The sequence below is a fragment of the Acomys minous genome, assembly GCF_964271855.1.
Source record: "Acomys minous genome assembly, chromosome: 19".
NCBI classification, from domain to species: domain Eukaryota; kingdom Metazoa; phylum Chordata; class Mammalia; order Rodentia; family Muridae; genus Acomys; species Acomys minous.
This window is the reverse complement of record NC_140499.1, coordinates 33,991,704-34,015,496: the sequence shown is the minus strand read 5'-3', so window position 1 is coordinate 34,015,496 and position 23,793 is coordinate 33,991,704. Positions and strand designations below refer to the sequence as shown.

The 23,793-nt window shown below is 44.2% G+C and overlaps 1 protein-coding gene across 1 annotated transcript; it reads left to right on the top strand.

Annotated features, from left to right (window-relative positions):
* The first annotated feature begins 6,544 nt into the window (after window positions 1-6,544).
* STOML3 (stomatin like 3) lies at window positions 6,545-23,477 on the top strand. The gene is made up of 7 exons (XM_084769252.1): window positions 6,545-6,656; window positions 14,974-15,077; window positions 15,158-15,230; window positions 18,136-18,218; window positions 19,631-19,834; window positions 21,676-21,810; window positions 22,999-23,477. Exons 1-7 carry the CDS (start codon window positions 6,617-6,619, stop codon window positions 23,221-23,223), a joined length of 864 nt encoding a protein of 287 aa, XP_084625378.1. The 5' UTR covers window positions 6,545-6,616; the 3' UTR covers window positions 23,224-23,477.
* The last annotated feature ends 316 nt before the right edge of the window (window positions 23,478-23,793 follow it).

Sequence of the window (23,793 nt, the reverse complement as noted above, 5' to 3'; positions counted from 1 at the left end):
TCATATAAAACACAGTGTCAGGGTTTGAGTAAAGATTTTACTCTACCTCATTGAAGGAGACTTGTGTTTAAAGGTGACAGGGTACAGCACTGGTCAGTCAAAAGTAGCAAGTAAATTGGGAAGGGCAATTAAAGTGTGTCCCAGGTCCTTGTCTTCAGATAGGATATTATACTCATTTTTAAAATGGAAATACTTCCATTAGAGGTGCTTTTAAAAATTACAGTCAAGGTTAGGATCTCTGGTGCCCCATATTTGGCCATGTCCCTTTGTTGGGGAGGCCCAATGGCACTCGGAGGAAGGATAGCGGACTACCAAGAAAAGACTTGATACCCTAGCACCATATTCAGGGGGAGGAGGTCCCCCACAGCCACAGTCATAGGGAAAGGGGATTGGGGTGAAAGTGGGAGGGAGGGAGGAATGGGAGGATGCATGGGATGGGATAGAAAATGAGATGTAATAGGAATTATTTTTAATTTTCAATAAAAATGTGTTATTATTAAAAAAATTACAGTCAAAAAAGAAAATAAAGAAAAATTAAAAAGAAAAAGCTAAAAGTCCTTGGCATTTATAACTCATAGTTGTGATATATATATATATATAATAGTTAAAGGATGTTGAGGGGCTAGAAAGATGGCTCACCAGTTAAGAAGCACTTTCTGCTCTTGTAGATGTAGATTTGGCTCCTAACACCCGCAGGGTAGCTAACTTTAGGTGGTCCAAAGCGCCCTCTTCTGGCTTCTATGGGTACTGCATTCATATTTTCTCTCTCTCTCTCTCTCTCTCTCTCTCTCTCTCTCTCTCTCTCTCTCTCTCTCTCTCTCTCTCTCTCTCTCACACACACACACACACACACACACACACACACTTTGGGATTTTGCAAAGCTGATGACAACAGGCTTGTGAAGTAGAACATAAAAGCTATTAGTTCTCTACTTCTGGATGTTTTCTCTTGGTTTTAGAGCAGAATGACACCCACACAAAACATCCACGGTGGCGTTTTGTAGCCACAAGAACTTAGAATTACTTCAAGTACATTTACTGTGGCCTGTTCACTATCTATGAAGAAGTGCTGGATATTAACAAGAATTATTTTCTTTAAATTTTTTTCCCTGCAAATCAAAAAGACTGAGATTCTATCTTATACCTGTCAGAATGAATGGCTAAGATCAAAAACTCAAGTGACAGCACATGGTGGAGAGGACGTAGGGAAAGGGGAACACTCTTCCATTGCTGGTGGGAGTGCTAAATTATACAACCACTTTGGAAATCAATCTGGTGCTTTCTCGGAAAATTGGGACTAATTCTAGCCCAAGACCCAGCTCTACCACTCTTGGGAATATACCTGAAAGATGTTCCACCATACAACAAGGACATTTGCTCAACTATGCTCAAAGCAGCTTTATTCGTAATAGCCAGAATCAGAAAACAACCTAGATGTCCCTCAACTGAAGAATGCATAAAGAAACTGTGGTACATTTACACAATTGAATACTATTCAGCTATTTAAAACAAGGAAACCTTGAAATTTGCAGGCAAATGGATAGAACTAGAAAAGATTGTCCTGAGTGACATGACCCAGACCCAGAAAGACACACATGGTATATACTCACTAGTAAGTGGATATTAGCCACATAATACAGGATAACTACACTACAATGCAGAGACTGAGGCACCAACCAAGGATGAGGCGTGATGTGGAGCTTAGACCCTCTGCTCAGACGTAGTAAATAGACAGCACAGTCTTCTTGTGGTTCACACGATTTGGAGAATAGGGACTATTTCTGACATGGACTCTGGTTCTCCTATGTTGATCACTTCCTCCTGGTTGGGTGGCCTTGCCAGGCCACAGAGGAAGAGGATGCAGGTAGTACAGACAAGACTTGATAGGCTGAGATCAGATGTTAGGAGAGGGGGCTCCCCTTTCTGAGACCTAGGGGAAAGAGGGAGGGAGGGAGGGAGGGAGGGATCGGGAGTTGACGAGGGAGGGGGCTACAAACAAGATGTAAAATGAACGAATTAAAATTTTTAAAAATTTAAAATTTCCCTTTATTTTCTGTGTATGAGGGCTTGCCTGCTTGAATGTGTCTATCAGTGTACTACTTGCATGTAGTGACGGTAGAGGCCAGAAAAGGATGTCAGATTCCATTAGGACAAGTTATGGACAGTAGTGAGCTGCCATGTGGGTGCTGGGAGCTGAACCCAGCTCCTCTGCAAAACCAGCCAGTGTTTTAAACCACTGAGCCATCTCTCCAGCCTTTAAAACATTGTGTGTGTTTTTTTTAAATAAGAGTATGAATTAACCTTTAAACATGGTACAAGCAATCAGAGAAGGTCACAAAAGGATTTTTTATATAGGTCAAAATCAACTAACTTATACATATAAGAAAAAGCTATTTGAAATAGAAAAACACAGAACTGCTTCTGGGAAGTCCGTGATGGGGAGGCATGCTCATGTGGCTCCAAGGGTGTCAGTGATAGTCCAGTGTGTCACTGAGACACTGTGTACGCAGTTGTTTCTTTCACTAATATGTGCCTAAGGATCTATGCACGTGTTGTACATATTATTTCACGTGTCAACAAAATCTGAATCGCAAAAGATTCCTATTTAGCAGGTACAGAATATTGAATCAGGTGTGCCCAGGTAGAGATGTTTAATTAGCTGAGCGTTGAAAGTATTACAGGGGGAGTGGGGGGTGGGGGGATCTAGGCCAGCATTTCAGTGTACAAAGTTCTCTCTGCAAGTACTCTCTTATGATTAGGGATCAAATTTACTTAAAGATGTGGGTGCACATTCGTATGAATAACTAATGTATACACAGTGGAAACAGTGACTCTTTAAAGAAAAAAGAACAGTCCCTAGGGGAGCAGCAAGTGTGTAGCACACTGTCCCTCTGAGCAAGAAATGACAGAGAAGAATGTTCCTGAGCCAGGAAGCTGAAAGACGTGTGGCAAAGGGACAGTCTCAAGTCAGAAGCCCCGTTCTTCCAAAGGCCATCACTTGGGAAAAAAGAAAACATAAAACGTGGATGTGCTTGCCGTAAACCTCAAGGCCGAGACCAGAGTCTGAACGTTTAAGAGCAGCTGTCCTCAGGGTAAAACGTCAGCTAGTTCACAAACTGATCGAGGGAAAGTAGAAAGCAGCCAACAGCAAACTCTCCTGTAATCACCCCCACACACCTCCACCGTGAGGGGAGAAAATGCTGCGGGCAGTTCACCGCCTGAGGTCTACCTGGGGTTTCTCTATACACAGAAAAATGGGCTCCCATCCTGTCCCCCAGACCCTTCGGTAGGTCTCAGTGTTCCGTTACTTGAAGCCACCATTGCTTTCTAGGTGGGGACGTTTGGAACATTCTCGGGAAGGAGAAAAACAGCTGTTTAGTCATCTTCCAATGGGACGCACAGCGAGTTCTCCTGCGGCTCTTTCTAGCTGCCCCTGGGAACAATTACTGGTTTTGTTTTGAATCTTGAACTTCCGTGAACAGCAGTTACAACATAAATGACATTTGGCCAATACCAGGGGAAATGTGTTAGGAAATAAGCTAAGCTAGAACCTCTTCTTGCGTGACCACCCAGGGGCAAAGGGAGGGGTTGGTCTGGATCTCAGAATGAACTGAATATGCCTTAGGCACGAGAAATGATGTGAACAGGAAGTTTCCTACTGCCCTTTATACTGTGTGCTTGTCACGAAGGCTGATGGCAAGAGGATAGAGCAAAGGCTGAAGACAAACAGGGGATGTATGCATCGGCAACAGGAACCTGGAGCATTAGGGTTTTTCTTTATTTCCTGTTTTTTTTTTTTTTCATTTTGTCTTGTTTGTGGGATTTTCAGTGTGTCCCCTAAGCAGATCTGGAACTTTCTATGTAGAGCAAGCCGACTCCAAATCTGTGGCAATCCATTTGCCTCTGCCTCCTGGGTGCTGGAATTACGTGTTTGCACTACGATGCTCAGCTCCTAAGTGTTCAAGTTTATAGAGAATAAGGGTCATGCTAGGCGAGGGAGAGGAGAGCCCTGCTTAAAGTATTCATGTAACGAGTCAGTCTTGGGTTCACTTGAAAACAGAAGAAAAGGAGAGAGAGTGAAGTAATCCAATACTCCCCACTTAGAGAGAAGATAATTGAGTCACAAATATGGGACTCAGCTCCCACTCCAGGTGAGGAGAGCTGCCACTTAGCAGCTCCAAATGAGATGCCACTTAAACACAACTACTGAATGAGTCCCACTTGAATAACTTGAGGGTAAATTCTAGGGGTTTTTGTTTGTTTGCTTGGTTGGTTTGGTTTTTTTAATTTTTGTTTTTGTTTATTGACACAGGGTTTCTCTGTGTAGCCTTGGCTGTCCTAGACTCACTTTGTAGACCACGCTGGCCTCGAACTCACAAAGATCCTCTTGCCTCTGCCTTCCCTGTGCTGGGATTAAAGGAATGTGCCACCACATCCAGCTTAAATTTTGTTATTTTCATTCCACAGATAGAAGTCGGATACAAGCTCACATGGCTGATACATGACACAGCAAGAATGCCTTGTCATGCTGGAAGTGTGGGCTCCAAGCTGCTTTCTCCCCTCACCCCCCATGTCTCTGCCGTTGCTGGCATAGCTTCTCCACGGAGCAGTTGAGTGAGGAAGGGTATTGTGAGCTAAGCAGATACCACCTTGTATGTGTTTGATTGTGTTTCTGCTGGACTCTGGTTTTCTGGGCCCAGTTGCATTCTTTGAAATTCCACATTTATTCATATGAGTGTGCAGAAGAGACGAGTACTTGGTAAAACTAATTGTGACGTGGGAAATGTATAAAGATGTTCCTGCTAGAACGAAAACAACTAGAGAGGTGGAAAAAGAAAACGTAGAAGGTACAAGAAGAACAGGCACAGAGCTGTTGTTTTGTCCTGTTCTGTACTTTTACACAGATGGGAGCAAACATTTAGGACATCGAAGTAAGAGAGACAAGGTCTTAAGATGGTTCTTGGTCCTAGGAGTGTGGTCCAAGGGGGATCCTGGGCCATGCCTTTAGTTACCTCTCTACTACTTTGATAGACACCATGACTTTACAGCTAGGAGGGAAAGGTTCATTTCGTCTTACACCTCAGAGACCTGAGGGAAGTCAGAGCAGAGACTCAGCAGGAACTGAGGCAAGGACCACAGAAGAACACTGCTTAAGGGCTTGCTCTCCATGGCCTCCTCAGCCTTCTCTCTTACACAAGCAGGCAGCCTGCCTGCCCTGGAGTGGCCCCCACCACAGTGGGCTGGACCCTCCCACATCAATCATCAGTCAAGAAACCGCCTCTACAGCCTTGCCTACAGGACAATTTGTCAGGCATCTTTCTTATTTGGGTGTTCCTTGTTCCCAGGCCCTAGCTATGTCAAGTAGACAAAAATAGGTAGATAGATAGATAGATAGATAGATAGATAGATAGATAGATGGGTAATCACTGACCAGCACAGCCAGGAAGTGGAAGCTCTGCATCTCAGAAGGAACGTTACCTCTTAGGACCGTCTATCATCATCACATTATTTATATATTCACTGGACCAACACCTGGTGAACATCAACTGTGGCCTTTGATGCTCCAAACACTTCAGGGGGTGGGGATGGGGAATAGCCCATTAACTCTCCACATGGAAACCTAGTGTCGGGCAGAGGCCAGCACGCCTTTCCTTTAAAGGAGCGTATACTGCTGAAAGTTCTACAGTCCATATAGGCTCTACCACAGCCACTCAGCACTAGAGTAGTGCAAAAGTGGCCAGAGATGATGTAAGAAGGATTGGGCATGGCTGTGCACAGACGCAGTTTACTTACCGCACACAAGTGGCAGGCTAAACCTGCCTGGCCTAGAAGAAAAAGCAGACAAAGGTTGGGTATTGTGCCGACAGTTATAAGTGCAAAAGCCCCGAGGCAAGAGGCTGTGTAAAGTTTTAAAAGGAGCCGGGTGGTGGCTCATGCTTGCCATCTTAGCACTCAGGGTAGTAGGGGAAAGGTACTGAGGCAGGAGAATTCCTGGGAGTTCAAAGCTGGCCTCAGTTAGAATGAGATCCTATTGGAAGACAAACAACTGAAAGCCTTAGAGGTGGGTGGAGGGCAGGGTCAGGTAAAGAAAGCAGGCATAGTGCTTTCAAACTACGCCTGGGACATCTGTGACACTAGCCTCAACTGTTCATCAATTTGTAGTGGGGTTATCTTAAGGACGTGACATGATTAGATCTGCATTTTGAAGGTGTTCTGCCTGCTGTGTGTTGGATGAATTACATTGCAATATTGTATGATAATACATGAGGGCATATATGCTTGTGTATCAGATAATGGGTTACACAACGGGGCTAGTAATGTTTTATAGTAAGTGATACAAGAATCACATGACCTATCTTACAGGCAGCAGCCCTCGAAAGAAGGCCGTCTTCTTTTGCCCATTCTCTTTGAGGACAGTGTGAAGTCAGGGAAGGCGTTTTGTTTATGTTTCTAGGCTTCTTGCACCAGGGTTACCACTCCTCAGGGTGTGTGCCAGGAGAGGGAGCCTCCTTCTCTCTGTCTTCCTCTGCACACACCGCTGAGCTGATGCCTGCAGCCAGGCTTGGATCCTGACTCAGGACCATCTGCAAGATTTGAGACGCATCTGGAGGATGAGATGGACTCGCCTGAGAAACTGGATAAGAACAATTTAGTGGGTAGGTTCCTTCCTCCTCTTGGAACACTATACGCACGTTAGTCAGAGCAGGAATAGAGCGCCAAAGAGATGTGGCAGGGTCACTAGTGTACCTATTGAAACAGACTTCAACTGGGCAGGCCTGTAATCCCAGCATGCTGAAGGCTGAGGCAAGAAAAGTGCAATGAGTTCTCAGCTGGCCTGGGCTATGTAGCAAGACCCTGTCTCAAGGAGAGAGAGAGGGTGTGAAACAGGAGGGGAAGGATCTAATTCTATTAGGACCTCTCATGTCATAGTCTCTATTTACGCTGGTTTGATTTGGTTTTTGAATGGTGACCTGTAGCTTGCTCTCTCCTTCACTCCCTGTGTGTTCAGATAGGCATTTGTTTATCTTCGCATTGATGTCTTCACCTTACATCAAGGACATGATGCTGCTGACTTTCCTCTGTTTTTAACTGTATCTGGTGACACCATGATGAAGAGAAAAGGTAGCTCCCGCTGCATAATTCCAGATAAATGGAGAGAAGTTGGGAAAGTAAGACTTAGCCCATGAAAACAAGTACTGTGCTCAGTACTAATGAATTGGGAAGTGTTGGACTTGTTACCTCCTCAGACCTGATCGTTATGAGGGAAGTCCTCACTATCATTTTACAAGTGCAAAGGCTTGCTTCTTGGAGCGTTTAGGAACTTGTTAAAGTGAGGGCGGTGCTGCGGGGTTGGGAAGGGTCTGTGCCTAGGATTCCAACTACTCTCTGTGACCTTCACTTGCCAAAGCCCCATTTCCAGTTGGAAGCTGAGAAAGAATCTGGTGTTACTAATTCAGAAAAGGAAAATAGACATTTACCCAAATCAGAAAACAGGTTTTTTTTCCTTCATGAGGTAGGCGTATCAATAGTGATAGAGTGGAACCATTTGAAAATGCCTTGTGTCTCAGGCTGCCACCGAACTCCCTGCCTTCGCATCCTGAGTGTCAGAGTGGAAGGCATACAACCACTCTGCCCTTTTCTTTCTTTCATTTTTTTAAGAGTCAGAGTCTCAGTATTGTCAGTGGAATAGGGGATAGATGGGTTTTGTTTTTTTTTTTTTTAGTCAAATATGAGTGAACATGGCTTGGAGCTGTCTTAAATACTATGTGTTCACTATGGAAATGGTGTTATGAAATTTTTATAGTTAGAGAGAAAAGGAAATTCCTAAGTCAAGCATTTCCTAAGTGTGCTGGTGGGAACTAGGCAGGCAGCTTGCAACAGAGTGGAGGCAGAATGTATCACTCCAAAGGTTTGGCCTGATATTCTCGTTGGTGTTGGGACACTTGCAGAGCTGGCCTATAAGTTTGTGTTAAGGAGGAAGAAAGCCCAAACTAATTTTGCCTCTGCACTTGCACACTAGACGTAGAAACTCTTCACAATTAAGAAACTACTCAACTAATCATCTTTATGTGGGGTTTTTGGGGCAGGCACATCACTTCACACTATCTGGCTGGCCATCCTCCTGTTTCAGCCTCTGGAGTGTTCCTACTACTATAGCTGTGTGCCATGCCTGGCCTCACCTTTTTAAACAAGTGATTCCATAAGGAATTTTATTTTCACTCTGGTAGGGCAAGACAGCACTGAGTAGAGGGCACAGGTGAAGCTGCCTCATCGGAGAGACATCTTAGAGTGGCCATACTTTTTTTTTCTTCTTTTTAGTTTGGATCTTGTAATCAAATGATGAATTTGTATTCTTGGAGAAGAAACAGAATGGAGCTTGTGTTTCCTGTGCTTTTGAAAATGTATGAGAAACGCAATGTGGATCTCCCCCAGAGGCTTAGAAACTGTATTGCAGGACATTTGATCCTGTTCCAATACAGTCAGGAGAAAGTGTCATGTTACCTTGTCTTTCCAGCATCACAGATGTGCAAGCTCTCATAACGGCGAGGGAGTCAAGTAACTGAGTCTTTGCCATCACTCCATCTGGAGCCTCTGGCTTTTTGAAAGCTATGTATGTGCTCTTGTAACTCCAAGTTCATGATTTTCAAGGGTAGGTTGGAGTCCCCTGATGGTGGGGTGACATTTACACTGTGGCAATGTTACAAATCAGAGTTTCTCACGCCCAGAAACCCATGGCCAAACACTTGCTAGCATACCACTGCTCGCTACTTGTTGACATTCTGTCCTGACCCTGTTTTTTTCACCAAGAGTTACAATTAACTGGACACAGATGTCTAAGCCTCAGGTATGCCTCTCCAGACTAACACTGGCATTTTCTTTGGTCACTTTGTAAGAAGTGTAAGTTCCTGTGTGTCACCACCTACGTCCATGAAGTCCAGTTACCTGGGCTTGAGAAGGTGTATCCAAACCAGTGCCCAGAGGGGAAGTCACCAGGTTGAACCTGTATTGAGTGTCTGTGTTCCTTTTGGCAATTTTATAGTTTTCTTAAATTGTCCTTTGGTGAAAGCTCTTTACCTGTTTTGGAGGAACAGACAGGAAAAGATGAATTATAGCGGATGAAAAACAGTGTTACCCGTAGGGTTTTATGCTGAGTTCCTTTCTTTTTGTTAGATTATATGAGATTTATTAAATGAGCATGGGGAGAGAAGGAAAGGGGAAGGGGTACACCAGAGAGAGACAGACAGAGAGAGAGAGAGAGAGAGAGAGAGAGAGAGAGAGAGAGAGAGAGAGACGGAGAGAGACAGAGAGAGACAGAGAGAGAAACAGAGAGACAGAGAGACAGAGACAGAGATGGAGGGAGGGTTATGCTGAGTTTTATATTGGTGTCCAAAGGCCAAGATTCTCTGCAAAGGGAGCCTAGAGGCTGCCAGGGTTCCATTTCACCCACCGTGTCTTGGCAGGATAGGAAGCAAAGGAGAAAGGGAGGGACAGAGAGAGGGAAGGAGGAAGAACATTTACTAGTCGTGAGTTTTTTATTTAAACATTTCTTGATAAGAGCATAAATATGTGTAAAAATGAGAAAACAGAATTAGGGGCTGGAGAGATGCTCAGCTGTTAAGAGCTCTGGTTGCTCTTGAGGAGAACCTGGGTTTGGTTCCCAGCCAAAATGGTGGTACACAACCATTTGTAACTTTGTTACAGGGCATCTTCTTGCCTTCTTTGGCCTTCTTTGGCCCTGCATGCACATGGTGCACATATATACACAAAGCCAAATACCCATACACATAAAGCAACTTTTAAAAAATCTTAAAAATAAAACACTAAAAACGTCAAAATATTTTTAAAAATTCAGAACCACTCTATTTCCACATTTGTTTTCATTTTCTTTCAGAATTATTTGTATGTGTACACTTGTACTAATTGGTATCCCATTGGCTGAATAGTTTAATGCCATACTATTTTTTCCTGTTAATATCATCCTAATGATTTTCATGTACTTTTATAAACTGTAAAAAATTATTCTTGAGGGGGCTGGAGAAATGGCTCAGAGGTTAAGAGCACTGGCTGCTCTTCCAGAGGCCCTGAGTTCAACTCCCAGCAACGACATGGTGACTCACAACCATCTATAATGAGATCTGGTGCCCTCTTCTGATGTGCAGGCAGCACACTGTGTACGAAATGAATAAATAAATCTTTTAAAAATTGTACATGTGAGGAGTACTTGCCTAGCATGCACAAAGCCCTGAGTTCAGTCCTCAGCATGTGTGAGGTACACACCAGCAACTCCATCATTTGGGGGGAGGAGGAGGAGGAAGTCTACAAGCATCTTCAGTTACATATTAGTTTAAAGCCAGCCCAGGACAGATGAGACCCTTTCCATGGTTAATTAACTAAGTTTGCGTAACAATACAGTCTTACATGTCTATCGGGGTGTTTGCTATTTACAGATGGAATACGTGAAACTTGTGAGACTATCTGGAGTTAACACTTAAGGATAGATTATCTGTGCTTGTTGGCAGCGCTATTATTTCAGACAGAGAGGCCTGGAAGCGTGGGAGTTTGGGGACAGCGGAGATTGATGCAAGGACATGTTCTCTCTTTATTTTCTCATAATGATATGGGGGTGAGATACAGGAAGGCAGGAACATGAAGGAGAAAATGCAATGGCTTATGGTTCTTGGGTTAATTAAGTCTCGTGAGAGACAGAATCTCTTCTGCTGGATCATTATTTCCCACAAGAACTTCCAACAGACCCATAAACCTAACCTGTGGTGCAGCATCATTCTGAGATTTCAAAGCAGGATAGAGTGGACCCTCACTCACCCATTGGCTTCTCCTGTGAGCCTGGAAGGTGACTAGGAGCAGAACACCCCTTTCAAAGCAATAAACATTTGCAGGGAGAACACAGGAAGCAGCTAAAACCCCCCAATGGACTTTAGAGTACATGAGGGTGGCAGCGATGGGTGGGTATAGGAAGAAGAGAAGGCGATGTTTGAGCTGAACACTGAGGTAGATAAACATTTTAGCATGCAAGTGGGAATGAGGGTCCCAGATCTGGGTAAAGGGTGCAGACCTGTGGAGGGCTTTCCCTGGACCCACGTTTGGCTCCCTAAGATTGTAGTGCAGACAGACCATCAAAGGCTCATCTACTGAAAGCTGACTTCCTGATGTTCCAGAGCGTGGGTACCAAACCTGGTCTGCAGAGTGAGTGCCAGGCTTGGGTGCAGGTGTTGCATTTGGGTCATTTTCATGGGGCAGAGTCTGGAGAGAGGAGTGCATGAGGAGGGACACTCATGGTGCTCATCACCAACCAACTCTAATTTTAGGTTCTTTTGCTGTTGTTGTTGAAGCGGAGTGTTGCTGTGTAGTCTAGGATGGACTTCAACTCATGGACCTGGGGTTATAAGCACGAATGACTTTGCACAGTTCTAAATGGGAAGTTCTAAACTTCCTTCTCCTCCTCTTCTTTCTCCCTCTTCCTCCTCTCTCCCTCTTTCTCTGTGTGTCTTTGTGTCTCTCTGTCACTCTGTGTCTGTCTGTCTGTCTCTGTCTCTCTGTCTTTCCTTCTCTGTCTCTCTGTCTGTCTCTCTGTCTGTCTCTGTCTCTGTCTCTCTGTCTCTGTCTCTGTCTCTCTGTCTCTCTCTCTCTCTCTGCCTCTCTCTCTCTCTCTCTCTCTCTCTCTCTCTCTCTCTCTTTCTCTCTCTCTCTCATTACCCAAATGTAGAGCCTAGGAGGACAGCTCAGTAGGTACAATGCTTGCTGGGCAAGTGAGAGGGCACAACTCTGGATGGTGATATGGCATGTGTCCATAATCTTCCCCCAGTACTGATGGGAAGGGGGCACAGACTGGAGGATCTCTGGGGAGCAGAGATGCTGGCCAGTCAGTGTTACTGAAATGGCTAACTCTAGACTCAGTGAGAGACCTGGTTTCAAAAAAAAATAGGGAGAGAATAATAGAGGAAGTCACCAAACATCAGCATGTACAGGCATGTGCATGTGCACACACACACACACACACACACACACACACACACACACCCACTCAAAACCCTGAATAACTGTCATGGTTTCACCACTCCACCGGTGGGGCTCATAATTCCTTTACATACATGGTAGTGTGAGGGCTCCCAATTGGCTGTTGTTGTAGTCATGCTGCAGGCGAGGACGCACAGGTGGGGGCAGATCATGTGACTGCCATGGCATCTCTGGCTTTGGAGTATAGCTGTCTTGAGTAGAACATGTGGCCAGCTGCCCACAGACCTGGCTCCTCAGCTCTGTTCACATCCTGTCTGCCTGTGGTTGGGCTGGATCTGCAATGGCTTTCTGTGCTTTTCTTTCTGAGTGGGTAGGGCAAGAGTTGACATTTCCATTTTCAGGACTTAGGTCTTTATTTGGACCTCCAGTCTTTATACAGTTTTTAAAAATTAAAACATGGTATAAAATGACAGTGGTGCTGAGACTTAAGTGTTTAGCTTGAGAGACTAAAAATTGGAAGGGACAATGGCAGACTATGTATAAAATGGGAAATCTGTGAGCTCTAAAGCAAACAGCACAGGAAACCAAACATTATTTGTAATAGACAGTACAGGAAGCTGCCCACTCTAAGACCTGCAGGAGAACAGATTGTCACCCTAGTGACAAATACATGCGTATAAATACTGAGAATTGGCCTATAAAGGCAAACATAAATTGGTAACAATTATTTTTCTTCTCTGAATAGATGTGGAGCTGAGAAGGACATATATAGTTAGGGGGAACTTAAGGCCTAAGCTGTGACGTTTTTTAGTGAGAACTCATGTGCTGGCTGTACTAATACTAAAAATCACTAGCAAATAAGATAAAACAATGATTCTGTGAGCATAAACTAATGTCTTATATTTTATTTAAAGCTTCGATTACATTTATTTGTTTGTTTGTGGGGGTGGGTGAGTGCATTCACATGCCACAGTGCAGAATGAGGTCAGAAGGCAATTTACAAGAGCTCATTCTTTCTTTCTACTACATGTGTCCCAAGAATCAAACTCCGGTAACCAGGGTTGGTATAAGCACCTTTATCCACCCACCCTGTCCCCCGGAGCCATCTCGCCAGCCCCAGAGTGTCTTTTTATCCTGCACAGGAACATCAGATTCTCCTTAGAGCAGTTCTGTGGCTTGAAAGAAAGAAAAGAAAAGAAGGAAAAGAAAGGGGAAAAGAACAAAGGTTTTAATACTAAATATATCTCTAAAATGAAGATAACTTCTCCCATCAGGTCTGATACAATCTCAAGCATGAGCTCAGGCCATGCAGAAGGAAACACATGAGCTGTAGGAGAGGAGGGATTGGTTCAGTCTCCTTAGTGGGCACTGGCTACTGAATAGACCATAAATCTCTTTAACCTAGCCTGCACACTACCAGGAATTTAATCCACCCACATGCACAAAAGAGATGCGTAAAAAATTTTATCACATCACTGTCCTTAAAAGCAAAACCCAGTTCTGGTTTATATATATACACACATACACACACACATACACACACACCCACCATATATACACACACCATATATATACACACACCATATATATATACCATATATATATCATATATATATACCATATATATACCATATATACACACTATATATATATATATATATATATATATATATATATACACACACACACCATATATATACCATATATATGTATATTCCCAATGTATCCATGGAAGTACCAAAAAGACTTTGGAAAATGAATAAGGAGGAGGTAGTGATGACCTGAGTCTCTAGCCTGGGCAGTGAGCTGGCTGGAGTTTCCATGGTGGTGGCATCTAGCAAACACAATTAGTTCTAATGTTCAGGTGGAGGATGTGACTCAATTGGAAGAGATTAGGGGATGAGAATGGAGGAGGCTGCCAAGGGAAAGGGGCGCAGACAGAGGAGGACTGCAAAGGAGGTAAGATGCCGACTATAAGGGACTCTAACACGAGAAGCTTGGCCAGATATGCACACTTTAGGAACAAGAAATTGCAACTGACATGACTGAAGCCTCGAGGTGCTAAGTGGTTGAAGTAGGACTTGAAATCAGTTTCCTCTGCTGCAAAGCGGTTTGGCAAGTCTCTAGATTTTCTGTACATTAGCAAAGTGAGAATAAAGGGGTAAATACACACACACACAGACACACACACGAGAGAGAGAGAGAGAGAGAGAGAGAGAGAGAGAGAGAGAGAGAGAGAGAGAGAGAGAAACCCAGACATATGGACACACACAGATACAGATGCACAGACGTATACATACAGATACACACACAGACACAGACACACATAGGTTAGGACCTATGTAAAAATGGTATCATTTAATCTTTATTGGATCTTCCCAAGTAGGTAATGTGTATCCCCATCCTATTGATGGAGAAGAGAGAGTTGGAAGCCTCTTTTGGAGTGGACTGTGTAAAGCTCTGAAGGCGGCATGTGAGAGACTCTGCATAGATGCTCACTCCCAGGGGTTCTAAGATGATTCCCATGCGCCCACGACTCTCCTCTCTAGGCATAATAGCACCTCCTTCCCTACCTCAGGGCTTGTTTTGGATTTCATCTGGAGAATTCGAGGGACCCAAGAATCTGATGGTTCTGTTAAGCGTTGTTCATGGGCACATTCCCAGACATCTTTTCATGTTGGATAATGATAAACTATGCTGGCCGTAGGAAAACATAATAATGAGTATCACTGTTGATTGCTGAGTGGCTTTTTAGGAGGGAGAGGTTGCTCCAATTTCTTAGCACACCCCCACAAAACATTCTCTGTGTGTGGTGTGTTGGGAGTAGGGGCGTGAGCTGTCTTTACCTAGACTCATGGTGTGGGTAGATTTAGGCTTGCTTTTTATTCCTGCCAGATTTGGGCAGTGTCAGGACACACTTCCTCTTTATCTATACCCCCTGACGCCTTTGCCGAGAATCACTTGGATTATGAGCTTGCTTCTTTTCTCACTTTCCAGGCACCAACAAGAACCAGCTTGGTGTGTGTGGCTGGATTCTGCTTTCTCTTTCCTTCCTGTTGATGCTCATTACCTTTCCAGTCTCAATATGGATGTGCTTGAAGGTAATGCCCTGGGAACTAAATGGGTATCTCCCTGTGAACTGGCAGACACTAAGACTAAAGGCTCTCCCTTAATCTCTCAGATCATTAAGGAGTATGAACGTGCTGTTATCTTCAGACTGGGACGCATCCAAGCTGGTAAAGCCAAGGGACCAGGTATGGCAGAGACTATGGATATCTGTTACCACTACCACTACCACCACCAGTGGCATCTAGTGAGGGTCAAAAAAAAAATGATTAAAAGTTAGAGTACTTGTGTTTTAGGCAGTGGACAGAGGTTGCTCCATCTGGCTTGTTAATGGGAGAGACCACCAGTTTGAGTATTCTGAAATATGAACCTGTTTCATTACTCACTCCCTGAGGAGTCCGATGAATGGGTCACATTGACTGGATGTCATTGATTCCCAGGGCTGTGGTGAGCCAGGTCCAGGGAACAAAGGAAGAGAATAAATGGCCCACATGAACCATTAAAGGTACTCACAGGGCCTGTTCAAGGAGTTGGACGTTAGTATCTTGGGAAAGGGCTAATAGATATGTCTTCTTCTTGCGGTGAGCAGGTAAACCATGTAGATCATGGGACGGGGCAGTAGTCAGGTGTGACTCCCTGTGTGGAGTCCTCTAACTTTGAAAATGAAGACCTCCCCAAGGCCAATGTAGAGTTAACTATTAGTCAGCAAGTGTCCCAGTGGCTGGAGGTCAACAGGAGATTCCCAGCATCTGATACGTGACGCACCATTTCCCCCCATGCTCTCTTTACAGTTCTCAGAAGTAAAAAGTGTTACATGCTATTCAAGTTATAAGATGGCTTTTTGGTTGGGGGTAGGGATGGGAAGTGTTGGATAATATAGAGCGCCAGACCTTGATTCACAGTTTCTCCTAAACTATAAGTTGCTTGCGTTGGTTTTGACATATAACAACCACAGTTTCATGTGATTGATTTTAATATTATTGATGGAGAGCGCTTTCACAAACAGTGGCCATTTGATTTCTGTCCCCTTCCACACTTTGAGTGAAATTGCTGTCTCTCCAATCACATTGTAAGATCTAGGGTGGGGGTTGGGGCAGAAAGAAGCTTCGTGAGAGAGAGTCAGTACTTGACCATGAACCAACAGCACTGTGTGTTCTTAAGATGTTACATTTTTAAAAAAGCTGCAAGAAACTTGCAAGGATGATTTTGTGAATGAGCCTTGACTGTTTCAGCTCACTTAACTTTCATCTAATTTCATGAACAGCCTAGGAGAACGAGACAGTAATTACTTTGTTATGGATGCTTTTGGACATTTATCAAGACATCGGTGCTACAGAGCGCCAGTGGAGAGTAACCAGGCTCACGCTTCCCAGTCGTACTCCTCATCTCATGGGCTCAAGGCTCTAAGTTAAAGTAAAGCTGGAGAGGGAGAGAGGCACAACAGCCACCACTCGGAGAGCTCCAGGCGAGAATGAGTCCCTCTTAGGTGATTCCTCCCCAAAGATTTCTCTGCTAAGAGTCCCAGGATAGTAAACCCCGTCATGCATGCCTCTGGGGTGAGCGGGTTACCTCAGAACGTCATGAGGACCACAGGGAAACAAGCCAAATTGCTAACACGTCTCCCACAGACCAGTTCAGAGAACCAGGGAAGAGGAGAGAAGAGAGAGTCTTAGTGGTTCCGTGGTAGAAAGAATTGAGCAAGTGGTGAACAGCTGGTTAAGGGAAACCAACAACTGGCTGAACAACTAGCTATAGGAACTAGTTATTGAGGAGAGATTGAGGACAGAGACAGAGGAAAAAAGAAATTATGGCACAAATTATGGTCCAAACTGAAAGGATTTGTATAGCCCAAGAAAACTTTATTTTTCTTCTGCTCTCTTTGCCTTTGCTGCTTGCTTGTTTTTCTCTGTCTCGCCTGAGCCAACCCCAGTACTTTATTTAAAGTGAAGTTCAATTTTTTTTATTACAGATTACATCATTATTTTTTCATCTCTTACGATCAATAGAACCTTTAAAAATCAACAGAGTAAGAAAACAATTTAAAAAAGAAATACAAACAGTTCTATATAACCTACAGTAAGGCATACAGCAAAAATCAATCAATTTCCAAGCAATGGTCAGCATGACCTGGTTATTATTTCTTAAACAATACTCAGAAAAGTTTAATCATAAATTTCCCCAGGCTAAAGTCATTGTGTTTACATGATTGCCATAGCAACATAGTCTGAACTAAATATTCTCAATTGTCTCAAGCCTTTGACCAGATGCCTTCTTTCAACTTCTCTGTGGGAGAAGTTTTCCAGTGTAAATTTCATTAGGACTGAGAAATACAGAAAGAAAGGCAATTTTAGGATAAAAAGTAGATTTCAAAGTAGTTTTTAGGCAGCATTACACCTGGACCATACATAGTATTTAAGGGCAGTGGTGATCAGCTGATTTTTGGATCTTTGGATCTCAACAGCTGTTCTGGATGTCTAGTGATCATACTGGACAGTCGGAGGTCTCTAGAACTTTGTCAAGCAAAGCCTTTATGACATGTACACACACACACACACACATACACACACACACACACACACACACACACACACACACACACACACACACACATTTTCCTTAATTTTTGAGAAAACTATAAGTTGTCCAAGCTGGCTTGGATTCCTTATGTAGCCCAGGCAGGACTTGAACATGTGAACTCCGACCTCATCTTCCTTCCCGAGTACCTGGATGGGAGACTTTAACACAGTATTCCTTTAGCATTGTTCATGGTGCTGGGACTGCTGCCAGTAGCTTATAGCCAAACCCAGGCCAACTGTTTATCACTAGGAAACCAATGTCCTAAATACCCTTTTAAAATTAACCTCAAAATAAAAGTTTAAATAGAAGTAGATTACCTAAAAATAAAAAAAATTTAAACATGTGTGTCAGGGAGCTTAGCGTTTTGCCAAAGGTCCTTATTTCCTAAGGAGTTGATTTGCTTTAATTATTGAATGATCAGAATAAGTCACCTTCGCCAAAGTTGGTGTGCTCCTACTGAAGATTTTTCATTCTTTTGAACAGGTCAGATTTTAAATCAAATTTTATTCTTTCAAGGTTTGATCTTGGTCCTGCCTTGCGTTGATGTGTTTGTCAAAGTTGATCTTCGAACAGTTACTTGCAACATTCCTCCACAAGAGGTAGGAAATTAAACAACGGTCACTAGAACTAAAACTTTCAGGTACTCTACAACATGGGCATAATTTTAGCCTACCCGGGAGAAGGAGAGGATGGCTTAATTGCCACCCCCACCCCAGGGGGCCTGCTTGAATTGCTTCCGGTGGCTTTGTTTTGCCAAATGAGAATGAATTGGAAGGGAAGGGTTGAAAGGCTAAAAGCCTCGGGATGGTTAGGTGGAGGAAGGCCAGGAAAGCGGGATGGAGACAGAGTCTAGCAGGGAAGGCGGAGTGGAACCTGCTGGGGGGTCAGGAGCTGGTTATGGTTTTAGAAATAGCTGCACAAATTCCCTTTATTTCTGCTGTTTGTATCCGGTGTCCATTTGTGTGTTGGAATGGCACAAGTATCTGGGCAGACAGGATCAACCAGAATTTGAACTTCAAATAATTTTTGAAATAGTAGGAATCAATGACCCAAACTAGTAATTGGGTGCTAGAGAAGAGGAAGTGATATTGACCAGCATGTTGCCCTATTGTAACCGAAGGCATCCAGAAAGAAAAGTAAATGCAGCAAAGATGGAGGATAGGGGACGGCTCAAGCAACAAACAGGCAGGGAAACAATCAAGGCCGAGGTATCTATCATTCGCCATGGGCTGTCGGGAGGCATGGGGGACCAGCTTCACGTGTGAGCCATCATAGACATTGTGGGGAAACTTGGAAAGGCTTTTGTGCCTCCATAGTAAACAGTTTTCAGGTGTGAGTCCCACAATCCTCCCAGAATCTTATTTGGGGGTCAGGGAGGACATCACAGGGTGCAGAACGCCTGGTGCTGGGCTCAGCCCCTGTAAAGCTAAAGTATTTGCTTTACTTGAGTGTAGAACGTGGTCTCTGGTGCCATCGGTGTGTCCTAAGAAGTACTGCTTCTTCCTTTGATGAGAGCTGCACACCAAACGGACAACAGGATTCCAATTCTGTGTCTGTTTGGAGAGAGAAGACGGAGGGCTTTTCCCTGTGGGATGTAAGAAATCTCTAAATCAGAGATTCTCAACCCGTGGTCGCAAGCCCTTTGGGTTGTATATCCAATATTCACATTACAATTTACAACCATAGCAAAGTGACATTTGTAAAGTAGCAATGATATAATTTTATGGTCGGAGCCACCACAACATGAGGAACTAACTGCATTAGAGGGTCGCAGCAATAGGAAGGTTGAGGACCACTACTCTAAGCTGAAGCTACAGGGATAGGTAGGGACCAAATCTGTGCTGGCATTTAACTGTGAGATGTTGTTATTCTGAAGCCAGGACAATGTTCCGCCATCACTAGCTTGAGCCGCCATTAAAGGCGTCCTTCTGTGAGGGAGGACTCCAGGGTTGACTTCCTCTTTGCCATGCAAAGTAGTACAAAGTTGTTCCACCCGGTCTCTGTTCTGCAGATCCTCACGAGAGACTCTGTGACCACCCAAGTGGATGGCGTCGTCTACTACAGAATCTACAGCGCTATCTCAGCCGTGGCCAACGTGAACGACGTTCACCAGGCCACGTTTCTGCTGGCTCAGACCACTCTGAGAAACGTCTTAGGGACACAGACCTTGTCCCAGATCTTGTCCGGACGAGAAGAGATCGCACATAGCATCCAGGTAAAGACCAAAGTACTAAGAGCCCACATCTTGAGTCTCCTCATCTTAGGTCAGTGACCACCACTATCAGGAGTGCAGAGCAGAGACTCCCAGCACAGAGACAGTTGCACCCTGCTAGAACCATCTGTCTATCATCACAAAGTATAGATTTAGAGATTTGCATGGCGGTTGGAGAGATAGCTTGCCATTCTAGAAAATGGAGCGCTTGCCATTCTTACAGAGGTTCTGGGTTTGACTTCAGCACCCACACAGTGGCTCACAACCACCTGTAACTCCAATTCCTGAGGACCTGATGCCTTACTCTAGACTCCTTGGGCACCAGGCACACATGTGGTGCATAGACATACATGTGGGTAAAACACCTATACATATAAAATTAAATAATGTTAGAACATTACATGTTTGCATGGGAGAAAGGAGCTTTGAGAATTGTTTCTCCCATACTTCTCTCCTTAAATTGGAAGTTATGAATTGCACACTTAACCTTTTTTTAAAAGAGCCTACAAACCATACTTATTTTCTGTTTGAATTACCTTAAAAGAAGTACAACCCTTACTAGGCAGCCCATGGGCCACCAGATTTCAGTGGAGTAAAATAGGAATGCTCATTTGAGGCTGAAAGTGGGGCAATATGTGGACAAGTTAAACCTCACACTATAACCAGTACCCATAATAATCATTGAGTGAGTAACAAATCTGGCCTCACTGCTGCCATATTCTAGTTTATAAGTCTCATTTCTGTATTTTCTTATGTCCGTGACTTTGTAATTCTGAGCCTCCTTTCTGTAAATTAGAAGGAAATTCAGCCTGAATCCTCCATGGTTTTCCATGCAGTCTGTAAGGGGGGATGAACAAGGACCCAGCAGTTCTGCCTACGGGCTCCCCACAGCACCAGTAAAAACTCTGGAAATTTGACAACAACCCAAAGCCAGATCTAAAGTGTCTTAAGCAGTCTCATTAATTCGAGTCACAGCCAGCAGGAGAGAGGTCACTCTCCCCTTTGGCTGTCTAACTATTTTTGTGGGGTAGCCTGCAACATGTCTTTCATAGTTTAAGCTCTGGGTAAAGGACAGACTTTTACAATGTACTAAAAATATGTTCTAAAAATATCTTGCTTTAAAAGTATATATCTTACTCTTCCAAGGTAGAGAGTTCAGAAAACAAGACAAGTATTATTTGGGGGGGGGGGCCAATTCAGTAACAACCACTAGGTCATTTTTGAGCACTGGTAATATTTGCATTGCCTTTGACGCACATGGCAAAGCTGACAGGAAGCCTAGGTAGGAAAAGCTGATGCAGCTGTTCACAGATGCTAAGCATACGGCCAGGACAAATCCAGGTCTGTCTGAGGAGCCCATGCACTGATGTCTGGAACACTGGCTCAAATATGCAAGGACGTCCTATAATTTCTTGGGGAGGTTGTAGGGTGGATTCTTCCAGTTGACCAATACGTGATATATCAAGATTTTTGTGTTTGTGGGAAAGAGATCCAGTCTCATGTACCCCAGGTTAGCCTTGAATTCCCTACATAGCTGAAGATGATCTTGAACTTGTGATTCTCCTGCCTCTGCCTTCCAAGTGCTGAGATGACAGGCATGCACCACTATGCCCAGTTTATGTGGTTCTGGGACTCAAACCCAGGGCTTTCTGCGTATGAGGTAAGTTCTTTACCAATAGAGCTGTTCCCTCAGCTCAAGATGTGTGCACGAAACCTTCAGGAGATAGGTTTACTTCAACTCTCAATGTAATCAATGAATTTAGAAAAGACAACCTCCCCAGATGTACCAGACACTTGGGTCAAGTCACATGCCTTCTGATCAATGTCTTTTCCTCTGGAAACAGACCTTGCTTGATGATGCCACTGAGCTATGGGGAATCCGAGTGGCCCGGGTAGAGATCAAAGATGTCCGGATTCCGGTGCAGCTGCAGAGGTCCATGGCGGCTGAGGCTGAGGCCACCCGGGAAGCCAGAGCCCGGGTAAGGAACCCTGGGTTAGCATGGAGGGGAACAAGGGTGGAGCTGAAGGGAGAATATTGTTCCAAAAGAGATTCTTTACACAAACGCTCAGAGAGTAGAGACAGTTCTGGCATTGTACTGATGAGACTAATTTGGCAACAGAATAAGAGTCAGAGAGATGGCTCAGAGTATGTAAAAGCATTGGTCCTGCAAGCCGGACTGCCTGAGATGGATCTCTGTCACCCACAGGAAGGGGGAGCTGACTACTGAATGTTCTCAGACATCCACACACATGCTGTGGTATGCCTGCATCCCCGCCCCCCCCCCGCCCCCGTCTCACACACACACACACACACACACACACACACACACACACATTAATAATAATAATAGCAATAATCATTAAATAAATAGAAATATATCATCTTGCAAAAAAAAAAAACCTCAGTCCAAGGAGAATTTTGAAATTTGGATTTCTGTAAAAATGAATATAAACAGATAACGAAACCCCAAAGAGCCTCAAGTACATTCTCAGGTTAGATGGTCACAACTTCATTTGCTCAAATGTTACTTCTTTTATCGGTTTGAAAATAAAATTTGAAGGCTAATAATTTGTAAACAAACAAACAAACATTTCTCCCCAGTGGCCTAGTCTACGTCTCTGTTGCTGTGATAAACCCTACAACCAAAATGAAGTCGAGGAGCAAAGGGTTTATTTGTTTTAGCCAGGGCAGGAACTGATGCAGAGACCATGGAGCAATGCTGCTTATACTGGCTTGCTCCTCATGGCGTGGTCACGTAGCTTTCTTATACAGCCCAGGGCCATCTGCCCATCGATGCCACTGCAGACCGTGGACTACACCCTCCAATATCAGTCATTAATCAAGAAAAGACCCCCCACGGACTTGCCCACAGGCAGCTTAATGGAAGAATACCTCAATTAAGGTTCCCTCTTCCCAGATGACTCAGCTTGAGTCACGTGAACATAAAAAACCCAACCAAAACATGACAAAACCCACAGCTAAACATCGCACCTACTTTGTAAACCTTGATTTTTTTTTTTTTTACCAAATCCTCTAGGATATGAAGATCTTTTCTTTGCCAAGAAAGTGAGCAGAAAAAACACAAGAGACAAAACAGGGACACAAACCCAGAAAAGGAAAGCCGCAGATACCACGCAGTTGTCAACTTTTGTTTCTGTCATTTTAGGTTGTTGCTGCAGAGGGAGAAATGAATGCTTCCAAGTCCCTGAAGTCAGCCTCCATGGTGCTGGCTGAGTCCCCTGTCGCCCTCCAGCTGCGTTACCTGCAGACCTTGACCACCGTGGCCACAGAGAAGAACTCCACCATTGTGTTTCCCCTGCCTATGAACATACTCGAGGGCATTGGTGGCATCAGCTATGACAACAATAAGAAGGTCAGCACTAAAGCCTGAAGTCTTCTGAGTAACCGCTGCTTTGAAAGGCCTTTCTGCACCACAGAGAGTCACCCAGCAGAGGAGAGAGAGGCCAGCACCGTATAAGCTACAGTAACCCCACAGCTAGCAGAATTCCCAGAGGGAGTTATAGACGCTACACAAACAAAAACAACTCCGAGAGCTTGTACTACATCTCTTTTAAAGGCATAACCAATATTCAATACCGTATGCAATTAGTTAGTGATTGCCCCTGACTATCAGCAGGGAGTCTCTCTGGGGCAGAGGGGGGGTGGGGGGGCAGGTAGGGGGGTGGGCAGAGACTGTAAGCTTGCGTGACAAGAACTTCAGAGTCTAAACCTGTATTGGAGAAGGACCCTAGATGATTTGTAAAGGAGAGAAGATCCTGCACTTAAGCTATGTGTTTGATTTACCGTTCCAATAAAATTACTTGCTTTAGCCCAAGTAGACGTAAGAAGACCGACCCCCTCAAGCCTGAAAATTAGGACCGATTTGGATGTAGAAAATAAGATACAGCTGCAACATATCAGCGGCAGCGCAGGGCAAAGGTGCCAGGTCAGGTCCAGCTCT

Coding starts and splice junctions, on each gene's coding strand:
- STOML3 (XM_084769252.1), top strand. CDS start 6,617: ATGGACTCGCCTGAGAAACTGGATAAGAACAATTTAGTGG. Junction 18,219..19,630: donor GCAACATTCCTCCACAAGAG/GTAGGAAATTAA, acceptor TCTGTTCTGCAG/ATCCTCACGAGAGACTCTGT. Junction 21,811..22,998: donor CCCGGGAAGCCAGAGCCCGG/GTAAGGAACCCT, acceptor CTGTCATTTTAG/GTTGTTGCTGCAGAGGGAGA.